At 52.1% G+C, this 15,442-nt stretch overlaps 1 protein-coding gene across 1 annotated transcript in view; it reads right to left on the bottom strand.

The window, feature by feature from the left end:
• Slit1 (slit guidance ligand 1) overlaps positions 1–14,828 on the bottom strand; it is a 137,076-nt gene extending 122,248 nt beyond the window's left edge. The window contains exons 1-4 of the mRNA XM_015494847.2: positions 14,779–14,828; positions 14,365–14,436; positions 12,646–12,717; positions 7,913–7,984 (exon numbers count right to left, since the gene is read on the bottom strand). Of these exons, the coding sequence (XP_015350333.1) occupies positions 7,913–7,984; positions 12,646–12,717; positions 14,365–14,436; positions 14,779–14,828 (266 nt within the window). The remainder of the gene's footprint in view (positions 1–7,912; positions 7,985–12,645; positions 12,718–14,364; positions 14,437–14,778) is intronic.
• Positions 14,829–15,442: the final 614 nt, after the last annotated feature.

Consider the following 15,442-nt stretch of genomic DNA (forward strand, 5'->3'; position numbering starts at 1 on the left):
GACTGACCACAGAGGTGGGCAGCCCAGGAGCTTCTGGACACAGGAATGGAGCAGGTGGGGAGAGGAACAGGTCTAAAACACAAGACAACAGTGGCCAGCCATGTCACAGAAAGAAACCTTTTGATGCCTCCCCCAGGGCAACATTTGAAAGATTGGAGCTGTTAAAATATCTTTGTTAATAATGTATCGTCCCATATTTTTGTTAATTAAGAGCCAATTTATCAAGTGCCAGCAGGGTTTCTCACTAGTGTCAGAGAGCTAGCATTGCTCCACCGATTCCAAACTACAGGGTCCCGCCAACACTTGAGGACGGCATATCAGCCTGATGACACACACTGCAAAGAGCCTGAGGAACCTCCGTCCTGTCTTCTTCAAGCCTCCAAATCCCTTGGTGCTTGGCCAGGGATACCAAGCAGGAAACACACTGCCTGGCACCTCAGCTAAAGGAGGGCCCGCCCAGGACATGCCAGGCCCTGGCCCATCCCCACCAAAAACTGAACTCAGTAGGCACGGTGGTGCATCCTATCATCCCAGCAGCTTGAGAGGCTGAGGCAGGAGGATCATGAGTTCAAAGCCAGCCTCAGCAATTTAGTCAGGCCCTAAGCAACTCAGCAAGACCTTGTCTGGTGCATGCCTATAATCCTAGAGGCTCTGGTGGCTGAGGCAGGAGGACCGCTAGTTCAAAGCCAGCCTCAGCAACTTAGCGAGGCCTTAAGTGACTCAGTGAGACCCTGTCTCTAGATAAAATACAAAAAAGGGCTGGGGATGTGGCTCAGTGGTTAAGTGCCCCTGGTTCAATCTCCAGTACCAAAAAAAACCCAAACTGAACCAATCAGAGCCCACCGTGCATAAGTCACCACCAGCACAGCCCCAGGTCAGCCTCAGGAAACTCATCTCCACCTCCCCCTACCGAGGGGTCCACACTTCCTCTTTGATCCGATCCTCCCCCACCCCCACCTCAAGTTCCTCCAGCCTTCTGAAGCAGGAGGCACTTTCTGGGCTCTCCATGACTGCCCTCACAGAGGGGTGCCCTGGCCGCCTCTCCAGACACTCCATTTAACCTGTCACCATTGGTTATCTTTAGCCTACAAGCCAGCACTGAGCCCTGAACAATTGGCTTCATGTTTCTGGGCCACAAGTCAAAGCCAGGTCAGGCAGAATAGGGGACAGCTGGAAAGCACGGAGTCGGTCAAGTCCATGAAGCCAAGGGCCAAGGCAGACCATGAAGCCCAAGCCCAGGACCCAGAGGAAACAGCAGGTGAGTCCGACACATCCCCTCCCACCAGGCACAGCCCACCTGTCTGCTGAGCTCACTTGGGCTGGAGGGACAAGGGCAGGTCCTGTTCCCCGAGTCCCAGTTCAACCTGGTAGGGGAGGTGGGGACAAAGGGTTATAAGGAACACCACAGAGGCTCTTTCCTCCAAGTGCTAAAAGGGCTCAGAGGATGGAGGTGACCAATGCCTACCACCAGCTGAATGGATAAAGAAAACGTGGCATGTCCCTGCAGGACAGTAGTATTGCTCCAGGAAAAGGAAGGACATGTGACAGATGCTACACCATGGGCAGACCTCAGAACCACAGAAATATGCCAGTCACAGACGGGATACCCTGTGGGTCCATTCAAACGAGGTACCAGGAGTAGGCAAAGCCCTAGGGACAGCACACAGAACAGGGGTCACAGGATGGTGGCTGGGGGAGAAGTCATTTAATGGGAGCAAAGGTTTTCTTGGGATGATGACAACATTTTGGGCAAAGATAGTGGAGATGGTTGTGACATATTTCACATCACATATATTTTTTACAACTAAAAAATATATTTTAAAAATATATATTTGTATGTTAGCTCAAGCATTATTTAAATGCCTTTTTTGAAAAACAAAACCCCCTTAATCTCTCATCTTCTTCTTTTCTCTATTTTCCAATCAATATCTTAGCAAAATTGTGTGTATAGTTTTGGAAACAGTTTTTAAAAAATCCTCACCTCCCCCAAGTTATGCACACCAGGCCCCTCCTGCATGCGTGCCTCTCGCCGGACTCCTCTCTGTGATTATGATCCCATAGGAACCTCATAGGAACACGTGCGAGGCTGCAGGAGGGGTGGGGTAGCCTGTTGGGTCTTGAGCCCTGTGTAACCATGCCAGCGTGGGCATTCTCCCAGCATGGCCATGGACTGATCACCGGCCCCAGGGCTCCTGGGCTCCCTTAACTGTCCACATTTGTGAAGGCCTGTGTGGTTCTGCGCCAGCCAGAGACAGAGGTAGATTCAAAGGCTGCAGCACATTGCCAGGGCTACATGCAGGACATTCATCCATGCTGGGCTCATCAGCCACTCTGGCGCTCTGGCATACGGGATGTCAATCTCAGGCTGGCCGACCCCTTCCAGGAAACTCCCGTGCCGCCCAGTGGGACACTCGCCTTTTTTGCTCCAGCCTTGACAGCAGGCAAGGATTTAATGATTGGGAAGCACTTGGAGAGTCCAGAGTGCTCCATAATTGCCAACTCATAATCCCCCAGATTGTTCTCCGGGTGGCTGCGGGAGGTGAAGAGTCTGCTCTCGGCTTCTTGCTTCCTTGGTGTGGCTCTCACATAGGAACCAGGCCAGGGGCAAGCAGAGGCTCACTGTGCACGCTGGGGAGCAAGGCTTCCCAAAGAGGAGCCAGAGAAAGAGGGGCTTGATGATCCCGCAACTCTTGGATCCTCCCACACTGACCGAGGATCTCTGATGACCTTGACCCTGGGAATCTGCATTTTTATAAACTCCCCTGAGACAACTCTTTCCCTCTACTTTGGGTATGGATGGGTCTGAAGGAAGTGTGTCGGTTTGGGGTGGCCAGACCTGGGTTCAAATCTCAACTCTGTGTTCTTATCAAGACCTCGGCAAGTCACTTAACACTAGGCCCAAAGGTGTTCACTGAAAAAGTAAATTTGTCAAGTTTCCCAGTCAGAGAAGGTTGAGAGATGGAACACTCTGCATCAGCCCTGGGACTTTACTGTGCACGCAAGTATGACCAAAAGGTGAAAAGTCCCCCAGGAAGGACCTGTTGTCCCAGCACTTCCCCTGTCAGTCTAAGCAAGGAAGCTTCTATCATAATTGACAGGAACGACTCCAGATTTACTATCTCACCGGGCAAAGCTCATGACATTGCTTTCTGAGAAAAGGGAAGCCTAAAGAGTGATGGATGGCATCCTAAGGAGTCCAGAGGCAGTTCCGGCAGGAGGGAGGCCCTGGCCCAGCGAAGGCCCCATTCCTCACCCACTGTCTCTCCATCGTCAGAGTGGCTGGTTCCGTTCCACCGCCCTGCTGCCTGGCCTAGACGTGTCACAATAGCGAGGTCACCTTCCTGCTTCGGGTAATTTTCCTTGGAGGCAAGACGGATCCATTTTTAACAGCTCTTCATTTCAGCAGAAATGCCCTCCTGCCTCCGATGGGGGCTGGGGGCCAGACGGGAAGAGAAGCTTTGTTCTTCTGACCAGTGCTGACAGTTTAATTAAACCCAGCTTGAGACAGGGTCGCTGGGGTCAGGCATTCTTCAACAGGGCTCCAGCAAAATCTCACAGCCCTGCAGCTCCAACCACCAGGGCCCTGTTAATGAGTTATCGTGGTCCTTACAGCAGGGATATAAATAAGGGGAAATAAATGCCCTGGGCTGCCCTTAATCACCCACCCCCCCTCCTTCCCCTAGGCCCAGCAGAGACGAAAAAGGTCGATCTTGTCGGGACTCATATTGGTTTCAAGGCTAAAAGGCGGCCCAAGGGAACTGTTTCCAGATGCAGCTTCTGGACAAGACAGGGGGGGGGGAACACAACCAGCCAGAGCAGCCGGACCTGGAAGGACAGAGAGCTGCTCACCTGTGCCCCCCCTGAACCTAGGGTTCAGTGAAAACTGGGGTTTGCTGCTCTCAGGAAGCGGCCAGGTCTCGAACATGGCCCTCTAACCCCAGCCTAACCCCTGTGCAGGTCCGTGGAAACATCATCACATCCTCTGGGGGTTGTTGGCTGGCAAGGTGACGGAGCAGACCCCAAACCCAGGTGAGTGGGAGGTTATGGAGGATGAGGGATGGGTAAGTAGCAGGGAATCCGATGACAGAGTTGCCTGTTGGGAGGCCAGGTGGTCGGTAGATAAATAGTTAAGTGGAGGGGTGGAGAGATGGGTAGGTGGGTGGGCGGGGTAGGAGGTGCCTGGGTGGTGGGTTGTTGGATGCATGGGGGGAGTAGGTGGGTGATATGTAAGGATGACCTTCAGCAACAGCAGACAAGACTCAAATCTGGCTCCATCCCTTGGCCGTGTCACAAACCCTCTGAGTTGCATTTATTTCCTCTATAAGATGGAGGAAATGCTGCTCTCACAGAGATGCTGCTGACAGATCCAGATCCTGTTTCCAGGTCTTTCAGGATGAGCCTGGTGCAGGATGACCTTCTGCTCGTCCTGGTCATTACTATAAGGACTGCAGTTCCTGAAACTTTTCCTGTCCACCCTGGGACATAGAGGCAACAAAAGATGTCATGGGCAGGCTTGCTTCTGCAGTGGCTAACTCTAGACGAGGAGGAGGTGGATGCCCTCTTCTAAAGGGGGGTGGCCCCCCACAATGGGAGCATCCTCAGGCAGCACAGACTTCACCTGTCACTTCAGGGCACCAAGAAACGTTCCCAGGGGCAACATCACCTCCTGGTTCCATGTCTCCTCTCCTTTCACTACTCAGCAAACTAGTACAAAAGCAGATTCCCTTTGCCAACAATGACTGTCCCACACTGAATTCTAGCCCATGGCCTATGGAGCCCTTCTTGTGGTGGCAGACCAGCCTCCTTCCATGGCCTCCTCTGGGTACTTCTGCAGGGCGCCCTTCACCTCCCATGAAAAGAAGCCAAAGCCCCCCGGGGGAAGGTCCCCACAAAGCGAGGGATGATTCTGAGTTAGGGGGTGAGATGCTAGTGAAAGCTGATCTCCACAGGGATGGGGGACACCTGCACTGACGCTGGATTAATGCTCAAGTGTGGGGTCACTTGCAGGCTGGGAGCTGGGTTGGCCACCCTCACAAGCAATTCCAGGGTGGGCTCCCTAACATGTCCCTAGCGCCTCCCACAGGCCACAGCGTGCACACCTGAAAGAGGGCTGCACCATCCTTCAAACCTCACAGCAGCCCCGCACAGACCAAGCAATGAACCCGCGGACTGCACCACCCTTGCACTCTGTGGCCAAGAGTCCCTCTCAGCACATGTGGTCTTACTCCAGCCCATTTTCATGCTGATTTGGCAAAGCCTCGGCATGAAAGTTCCTGATTTGCTCCAGATGCAAAGGATTAGTAACAGATCCCTCCAAAGCAAAGAGAAGGTCAACAGGTGAGAGACCAGAAACGCTAGGCACTGCCTCCCGACCTACCCTGCCTTCTCAGGAATCCCTCTCACCCCCAGTTCCCAAGGAGGCCTGGGATCCAGAGGTCCCACTAACCCCAGTACAGCTCACTGGCCAGGAGAACACCTGACCTAAGATGGAACAATCAGATTCTTCCAGAAATCAGGAGTTGAAATCCCAAACACTTCAGGGATCAAAAAGCCTCAGCCACAGGAAGCAGGAGGGGAATCGGCAATGTGGCCGACCCAAGTGGCAGGAACTAAGATGCTCCAGTAAACCCAGGGCACTGCTTTGCAGGGAAGAGTGGAATAATAAGGTGGATGTTCTGAAAAACTAGATGCATCCTCACATCTCAGGCGCCACGAGGGCCAGCTGAACCTCCATTCCTGCCTGCTGGCTGTGTCCCCCTTACACGGTGCTCCCACAGCTTCCACGCCAGCCGGCCAGGGCTTCTGTTTCTGGAACCAAGCCAGCCCAGGTGCTTCTTGGCCAGACCAATGTGGGAACCTAGCAGAGAAGTTAGACGCTCAGGTCCAGAGAACAGGGGTAGAGGTGAGGTAAACTAGATCCTCTGCCCTCCCCTATGACCACCTCCAAGGTGAAGATCTCAGGAGCCCACACGCCAGGAACACCGAACCAGATTAATAAAAGGCATGAACTCCAGTCCTGGGTGACACTCGGGGTGTGGTGCAGGGAATCCTCCCCAGAGTCCTCCTGGCTTGCACACCTCCCTTACAGAGATCAGGAAATGTCTAGGGGCTGGGGGTGTAGCTCGGCAGGGCAGAGTGTGTGCTCAGCATGTGTGAAGCCCCTAGGTTCAATCCCCAGCACCAAAAAGAGAAAGAGAAACAGAGGAGAGCTAAATAGTCTGTGGCCCTGGGCCAGCTATGCCTGCATTCGAAGGATCTCCTGCCAAGAGTTCAGTGTGGAGGGAGAAGCAGTAAGTGCTGAGAGAAAGTTCTGGCTCTAGAGCCTGCACATATGCCCAAAGGGCCCAGGTGAGAACATCCATCGTCTCTAAAGGCCACGGGTCCATCTGGCTCCCAGCCCAGGAGAACGCCAACAGCAGGTGTCACGCAGACTCCTGTCCTCTTCAAAGGCTCCTCAAGCCATTCAACCCTCGAATAGATTTCCTTGTGCCAGCCCTTGGTTATAGAATCTGATTATTTAACAGTTGCTAAAGCATAGAAGTCCTTTGCTCTGGAATTCCCTTGAGACATGAAACCATGAAGAGCATAGGGCTAGGAATCCAAAGGGGGCTTCAGAGGGACTCTGAGGAAGTCACAATACCTTTCCAACCTTGTCCCAGCAGCAGGAGACACTGCCTGCGTCATGGTCACACGTCAGGCTGTGCACAGGAGCACAATCCCCCACAGGGCTACTCACTCACTCCAGTTATCAGGGACATGAGAGACATCCACAGTCAGGCCCCCAGCACTCAGATGGCCCAGGCTCCCACCTGCCACCTAGCCCCACCTGCATCAGGCTTACCTGCATGACCTGGTGCCTTCTCCTCCACCTGGGTGCTCTCCCAGAGCTCCTTCAGGGAGGAAGCAGCAGCCCCCACCTCTCACCCAGTGCCCTGTTGGGCAAGCAGAAGGCCCCAGACAATGGTTCCAAAGGTTGCTAGTGACAACAATTAAGGGGGCTCCAACTCTCCTAACTCAAAATTCAAAAACTTAACAGTCCTCTGAAAAAATTCATAAGCTTATATGGCTGTTCTAAGTCATTACAGAGAGCAAAGTTAAGAAAAACATGTCATTAGAAAGCAGGTTTAGGGCTCAAAGTTAAGAGTTACTCTTTTTTTTTTTTTTTCAGTGATTATCAAAACCACAGCCTCACACACACTAGGCAAGCACTCCACCACTGAGCTCTATCCCAGCCCAAAAGGAATTTTCTGATATGCAGATCTTTCCAATAAGGGAATTAATTGCCTAGGCAGGTGGTGAGCACCCCATCTCTAAAGGTAGCCAAGCAAAAGCTGCGGGCGAGATGCTAAGGAGCTGTAGAGAAGGTTCCTTAGTAAATCTTCAGGGTCCTGTCCAACCCAAGAGTCCACAAAATGAAATACGTGGTAGAACAATTCCAGACACCTCTGGGAAATCACAGATCAGAATTAGCAACCGTCCTTTAAACCCAAAAGCAGCACATTGACCACAAATAAAAATACGGCTTTCCACCCTGGTTGGTAAGCCTACTAAAGGTGGAAGGAGCAGAAAACAAATTAGTCTGAGAAGGGCTTATAGCTGAAAGAATCAATATTCAACCCAACACTCGAGATCCAGAGCATAAGAAGGACCCCTGCAAGGGCTGGCGGAGGTCAGTCACAGCGCGCCACCCCAGCTCCCCTGCCCCTGCACTGCTGGTGGCAGCGCATGGGGTGGATGAACTGGGGTTCTTTCAAGCGCTTGTCATGGAGAAGCGTCCCACACAGCACCTGGCCTGGCCTTTGATGGCCCAAACCCTTCCTGCCAGGTGAGGAGCAGCAGGAGAGGTCATGAGAAAGTCCAGGCCCCACTGACCACAGGTGGGGAGAATATTCTGGCACTAAGCATCACTCACAGTCGGGACAGGGCCTGGTTATTCTGGAACAGCAGTTCTGGCAACGTGTGCAGCTGGTTCCGGTTCAGTCGTCTGAAAAAAAGAGAACAGAGGAGTTGGAAGTCACCTAAGTGTCCAGGAAATCCAAAGGACTGCTCTAGAATTCCCTTGAGACACAAGGGTCCGGATTCAAGACCTAGCAGGGTCAGGGTGTGAGCCCAGGGGAATCGTCTTCAGAGGGCCAGTTCTATCTATGAAGTGGGAACCCCACCATCCAGCACTTGGAGGGCAAGAGTGACCTCCAAGAAAGCCACTCACCAAGTCAGCTTTGCTCCCTGCCCTTCACCATCACCCTGCACATCTGCAAGAACCTCTGTGACAGGGAAGGACTGACTGGCCAAGAAACGTGAGATTCGCCCTCATGGGGAAGATGGCCAAGCAGCCCCCATTCCTAATTGCTTGTGGCGAAGCAATGATTTAATGTTTTCTATTGTTTGCTTTGGTCTTTTTTCAAAATAAAAATAACTTGATCTTTTTAATTATTCATGAAAAGGCATGCTTTTAAAATCCAAAATCATAAGAGAAAAGTGCTCAACCACAAGCATTTTTCTCACTTAACAGTTTGTGCGTGGCTTTCCAGGCCAAACAATAGAAACTTCCTTTTTTTTTTTTTTTTCTTTCTCTCAGTGCTGAGAATCTAACCCAGGCTTCATGCATGCTAGGCAAGCGCTCCACACTGAGCTTCACCCCCCAGTCCTCCTTTGTGACTGAACAGTATGTCCATAACTTTAATTCCCTGGAGGCTGGATAGAGATGTTTTCAGCAGTACAAACAGAGGCAGGAGCAGGAAGTCTGGTTCTGGAATACAGCCTGATGGGAAGACATCATGCAGAAAGGACCCAGACTTGTCCTGCATTTAACCAAACTTATCTCTCTCACCTTAAGCAACTAATTCTTTGATACCAGAATCTAGGATATAGCAAAGGATACAATCTAAATCTTGGAAAACTATAATAGACAATATTAAAAGTTAATAATTATTGTTTAGCCTCTACAGAACCTCAGCCCAGCAAGGGGCCTGAGACTCATAACATATACAGCCCTGGTCCACGGACAGCCTGCTGGGTACCAGCTGGGAGGTGCCTGGAGCTGCACCACCTCTGGCACTACCCCAAGGCCTACTGAATCAGTGCCTGCACTTCAACAAGATCCCCTGTGATTCGTGCGCACATGAAGGCTGCAGAAGCACTGATGTGTGTTACAGCCCCTGCCAGTAAGGCCACAGCACAGCCCGGGTTACACACACTATCACTTTGACAGAACCACTATGATAAACCAACTCAGCAAAAATATTCTTCTAGAGGGAGAGAAAAAGAAACTCCATTTTACGCAGCCAGCAGTAACTCATCTGTGGTTACCTCCTAGAAGGTCATCTTTCATCTGATAGGTGAGAACTGTCACTGTCACCACATCGGGGACTGTCATGTTTCCAGCACGGTACAGACAATTAGATGTGCAGCTTTAGGAAACCAGCTGGAAGAAATTGACTTTAAAGGGCAGCCTCCTAGGGAAACACACCGTTGCCTCGAGAAAGAAAGAGACCACCACTATAATCCTCACAGCCACCCGAGGAGACATCAGGTGGCTCCAAGTTCCTTAATGCTGGTCCGATCAATTAATCCTGTGTTTCCATGGCCTGAAAATTTCTGGAGTTTGTTTTGTTTTTTCCCCAAGCCTTTCTCATTTTTCTGACTTTAATTTTTGTAAAACATTTAGGAGGAAAAAGGAATTCAACACCTAGTTTAAATTTAGAAAATCAAAGGGTACCAAAGAAGGGAGCCGGCATGGCGAGGGACCCATAGGACACTCCGAATAATAAAGGCAGCAGTGCCACTGTCATTCCAGCCTTGGCTGTGCGCCAGGCTCTGGGAGAGGTGTTCGATAGGCATTACTCCATCAGTGGAGGGAAAGCAGAGTAAGAAGGTGGACTTCTCTCTCCTGGATAAGACAACAGCACCTCCCGGTCATGCCCACACCCTCCTCCTCAAAACGACCCCATGGGGAAGGTCTCACTACCACCATCGCAGTGCCATGGGCTCGGCTCTTAACAGCTGCCCAGGGTGTCTGTTGGCCTTGCTGAATGTCCCTCTTTGAAAGATGAGGGAATCGTGATGCCAAGAGGTGAGCGAGTTGCCCAAGTCACGCTGAGTGGTGTAGATGTGGGATTCGGAAGCCTGCCTGTAGGTAGCTCCCCATCCCGGCTGAGCCCCACTCAGCCAGCTCATGGGGAGCTGAGCATGCTCTGTGTCCTCCCAGCTGCAGGCCAGCAGGTGTAGACCATCCTCCCCGGCCAGCAAAGCCACACACTTCCATGTCTACACTTAACAGGAACCAGCTATGTCTGTCCTCAAACTCGTTTATCACACAGGTACTTTATGGAATTCAATTAATTTCATTCACAAATGAACTAAGTGGAAAAAGAAAGCACCATCACTATGAAAACCAAGCTAAATGCTTTCAAAAGATTCAATAAAACAGAAAGCTGCTAATTAAAGAGCTATTAAATTAAATAGAAGACTTAATTCTCCACCAAGATTGCTTCCAAGGGCTTTTAAAAAATCTTACTTCACCTTGAAGAAAGCAAAGCAAACAAACAAACAAAAATCTTAAACAAGGTATGTAAGTGTGGTTTAGGAGAAGAAAGCAATATAGGACCCGAGTGAGTGTCTCATGCTAAAAAGAAAGTCTTATCAATAAATAAGTAAATAAATAAATCTGGGGAAAGGGGCCGATAAATGCACATTGACATGTTTTAACTGAAAATGAAATGTTTACAATCTACGTGGCTTCTCATCGCTCCCCACTTCAACCAGCTCCCAAGATAAACTGATCCCCTCTGGTATCCAATAGGTCAGACAGGGTGGCCACTAACTGGCCATTCACAAAAAGTCATGGGCACCTCCAGGGACAGAACAACTGTCCTGCTGGTGACCCACCCGGAAGAAAGGAACTGAAAAAGGACAGAAGGACTTAGTCTACAGTGACAAGTCACCACTCCAAGAAGAAGACCCTGGCCAGCCTGGGGTGGTAGCAGCAGGCAGGACGGGGACCACCCTGGTTGCATGGAGACCCCTCCCCCACCTCTCATCCTCCTCCAGGGCAGAGCAGCACAGAGCTGGAGCCAGAAGGGGCTAGGTCCAAACCAGCCCCTCACTGCCAGGTCATTAATATGTATTTTGTTCTAAGCCTTGTAAAGGAGGCAGACCCGGGACTACACATCTGGTCTAGCTGTGAGCTCCTTATCGCTCAGTTTCAGGCCTGGAGGAGGAACACAAAAGAAGATTGCCTTGATTTTCTTCCAGGCTGCAAGAAGGCAGCGAGACGATCACATTCTTTCCCCTGTGTTTAATGCCTTCCTCTCTTTGATATTAGAGTGAAAGGTGGAGTATTAGGTGCTAGTCATTGGGAGCTCAGACTCTGAAGGGGAAGTGATCCAGGTTCTAATCTCCTCGTCGGCACCACTGTGGGCAAGCGACTTAACCTCGGTGCACCTCTGTTCCCCGTCTGTAAAATAACACTCGCAGCAGTGTTGTTTTTGAGATTAAATGAGAGTGCAGGTCAAAGAGCTCACCTTGGTTCCTGGCACAGAATAAGGCACCCGGTGGCAGCTATAATTGCTATTAAAAACTCATTGTAAGAAAATCCATGAGAAAAGCACAGAGAATAAAATGAAAAGTGCCCGCTGCTATCCCACCACTCAGTATAATTGCTTTCTTTCTCTTATAATCTGCTCACATAGTAAGCGGTTTTATTTACAAAAATGTCACTTCCTACCTTCCCCGCTTAATATATATAGGCACATTTCCATGGTCTCAACTGTTCTTCAAAAAAAATGTGATTCTATATCTTACTCCATCAAAATGGTTGTTTTTAAAATTTTTTTTGTATTTCAATAATATTACAATGAAAATCCTTATGTATAAATTTTTCAACCATGTCTCTGATTCTCTGATTGTTTCCTTAAAATAAAACAGACTATCTGATTCAGAGAGCATGAACTCCAGGACTCTTGACACCTATAACCAAACTACTTTGCAGGAGGGACAGACAGGTGGCCCCATGACTGAGTGCCTACCTCACCCACGCAAAAAGCCTTTTCTTTCCCCTTGTCACTAATATACAAAAACTGATCAAGACCCAAACCTGAAACAAACCACGCAAATCAGAACATGCTGCCACCTTCCCATGTCCCCGCTGTTGCTCTGAGTACCTAAGCCGTCCTGACCGTCCCCTCAGCACATGAATGGCTTCTGCTAAGAACACACAAACCCGCCTGGGGGTGCAGCTGGGTGGTAGAGCGCTGGGGCCTGGGTTTGATCCCTCACACCAAAAAACAAAAACCACACAAATCAATGGACAGGGCATATGCCTGGGGACGAGATGGCAGGAGGGACTTGTGGGGAGGTTTTGCCATCACATATCTTCAGGGACAGACAATAGAGAGTGGCACTAGGGATGGTGGAAGTGCACTGCCAGGTTCCTCTGCCACCAGCTCCCCACGCCCTGCGACCTCTCCCCTGGCTGCAGCTCCACCCGCTGCAGGCTCCACTGTGAGGCACAGGCAGGCTGGCTGGGGGCTGGGGTCCGCCCCCCAGGGGCTCCCTCGTTGGTTGCAACTGCAGCTTGACTGCTGATCCACTTTGTACCCTCCCCAGTGTCCCCCACCCCCAAGCCTGCGCCCTGCCAGTACTCACAGCCGCTCCAGTTCCTTCATGTCATCGAAAGCCCCTCGTTCCACCGCCACAACCTGGTTCTCCATCAGCTGCCTGGGGAGACAAAGAGACAGGACAGCTGCAGCGTCAGACCAGGACTCCCGGAAACAGCTGGCACCAGGGAGGAGCTGAGGCGAACTCTGCCAGGCGACGTTGGCACAGGGGCAAAACAGGAGCCGTGCCCAGGCCTCACACAGACCCACGTCCCAGCCTGGATGGACACAACCTTGCCAAGTCCCCAACACAGGCTCCTCAGCACACCCAGGCTGATAGCAAGCTGCGCATCCTGCCTGAGCCCCAGGCTGACCTCTCTGAAGCCTCCTGCCTCAGTGGTCCCAAGATGTGCCCCAGGGAGGCTCTGAGCTGCTGGTGCAGGTGCCCTTATTTAGCACAGAGGGCACATGTCCGAGAGGGAGAGCAGGGAGCAGGGGGTGTTGCCCAGTAGAGGGAGGGGAGCTGTGCCCTGGGCAGAGCCCAGTATGCAGCAAACCCCCCGCAGAGCTGGCACCCCCCATCCCCACCCCGCCTGGCCCCATCTGCTGAAGAAAAGAATGGGTGCCCAAGCCACTGAACCACCTGGCTCCATGGGACTCTGCGTGGTGTCACCACCAACAGGCTCAGAGACCAGGGTGTCCAGCTGGTGAGGCAGAATTTCCACCAACATAGGGATTGTTGTGTGATCATTTTTGAGGGAATAAAGTTTGTTTTTCTCCTGTGTTTTCCCCTTTCCTCTCTCAGGTGACTATGTGTCCTAGCATGGGCCGCGGACAGGGTTTGGGGCAAGGTGGGGGTGGTACAAATATCAGGAGAGAGGGGGACCTCCCCCAGACCCAGAAGAGGGAAGGGGTCAAGGTCAGTGGGTTCTGTAGAAACAGACACCCCTGCCTAACAACTTGTCACCTTTGACCTCAGAGAGGATTGGCCATAAGGTTTCAGCTCCTTCAAAGACCCTCAGAACTGCAGAACCAGCAGTTCTAAAAGAACCGAGACCCTAGGACCCTTGCACTATCCTGGGAGTCAGGGGTGAGGGACCTTGTAATTGTCTGACCAGGTTCATAAGAACTCTGGAGACTGTTCCCGGCTGAACTGTGCCCCAACCCACCCACACCACTCCACGTGCTAAAGCCCAGCGCAGCCATGGGAGATAGGGCCTCTAGGAAGGCGGGTGAGGTGAATGGGGTCAAAGGATGGGCCTTACCAGAGGACTGGTGACCTTACAAGAAAAGGAAGAGGCACCACAGACCTTCTCACACAGAGAAAGCCACGTGAGGACCCAGTGAGCCGGTGGCCATCTCCAAGCTGGGAAGAGATGCCCACCCTCCAGCACCTTGATCTGGGACTCACAGCCTCCAGAACTGTGAGGCAGCCTGCATAGGCCCCCACGAGCTGAAGCTGACTAACAGAGACCTAAAAGTCTTCGTGGCCGCCAGGCTTTCCCTGGTCCCCACTCGGGAGGAGCCAATGGACAAGCCCTTCGCCGTGCCCCGTTTTTTCAGCCATGAGGTGAGTGATAGGCGCTCTGGGCTGAGACTCAACCTCACCCCATCCTGCTCCCAGAGGTCCCAAGATTGACTCCACAGTGGACAGCCAAGCTGGTGGACAGCCCTTCAACCGCTCTCCAGGGCTCTGCCCAGGGCCCCAAAGCCACTGCCAGGGTGGGAGTGGGAGGGAGGCCATGGGGGAGGGGCATCCTGTACTCACAACACCCGAAGCTGCTTGAGCCCCGCAAAGTCATTCTTGTGGATCCGGGTGATGTTGTTGCCGTTGAGTTCCCTGGTGGAGAAACGGGAAAAGGAAACGGTAAGATGCCCAGGGTGGGCTCCCGGCTCCACCAACCACCTCGCCAACGGGGCTGGGGGCTTCCGGCTCAGCCTCAGACCCCAACTCTGTGCCCAGGCCCAACAAGCTGGGGCCTCTTTTCAACAGATGTCCCACCAGCAGGAAGGACGAGGCCAGGGCACATTGCTGAGAGTGCTGCAGAAACCAAACCACAGTCCCCGCCCCAAGGAGCCCAGGCTGGATGGAGGGACAGGACACTCAGGCAGGAAAGAATTCAGAGGCCAGCCCATGACAGGCTATTCTGACGACATCCTTGCTAGTCATCTGTGCCCTCACCTATAAACAGGAATGACAACTGTGTCCACTGCAGAGGGCCCCTTGGCCATCTGGTCCTTCCTCCCTTCCAAGGACACATCTGCTCCTCCCTTGACCCCTGGATCATCCCCTGGGCACTTTGGACATGGACCTTACTCAGGCCATCTCCGCCCCACCTCCCACCTGGCCTCGCAGAGCAGCTCCCTTGGCCTCTGTGGGGTCACTCCTCTTCCCCCAAAGCCTGCTCGGCCTCAGCAAGGCAGGCCGCAGCAGCAGGGAGGAGCTGCACGTCCCAGAAACCTCCTCCTCTGAGCCACACACAACACACGCTCAGACCTGGCTGCATCCCTAACTGTCCCCTTCAGCATCTAAGCTGTCCCCCACCCAGCTGCTCCCACTCATAGCCACTCTGTCTCCTTTCTCACCACTGTCACAGTCACCTGCATGCTTTGCATCAACCTAAGAACCCACACCCCAACACACACACATACACACACACACACACACACACATACCATGTTCACTACAGCTCAATCTTCTCACAACAAACTTTGGCTTAAATTTCCGTGTACGGCCACCATCTCAACCCCAGTCCAAGCTACTAGGAAAATAGCAAGCTCCCTGTCCCGCACGTGCTGAGGTGTGGCCGGTAGAGGAGAGGGTCTACCAAGGATGGTGACACACT

This window comes from Marmota marmota, unplaced genomic scaffold (genome assembly GCF_001458135.2).
Source record: "Marmota marmota marmota unplaced genomic scaffold, marMar, whole genome shotgun sequence".
Classification (NCBI taxonomy): Eukaryota; Metazoa; Chordata; class Mammalia; order Rodentia; family Sciuridae; genus Marmota; species Marmota marmota.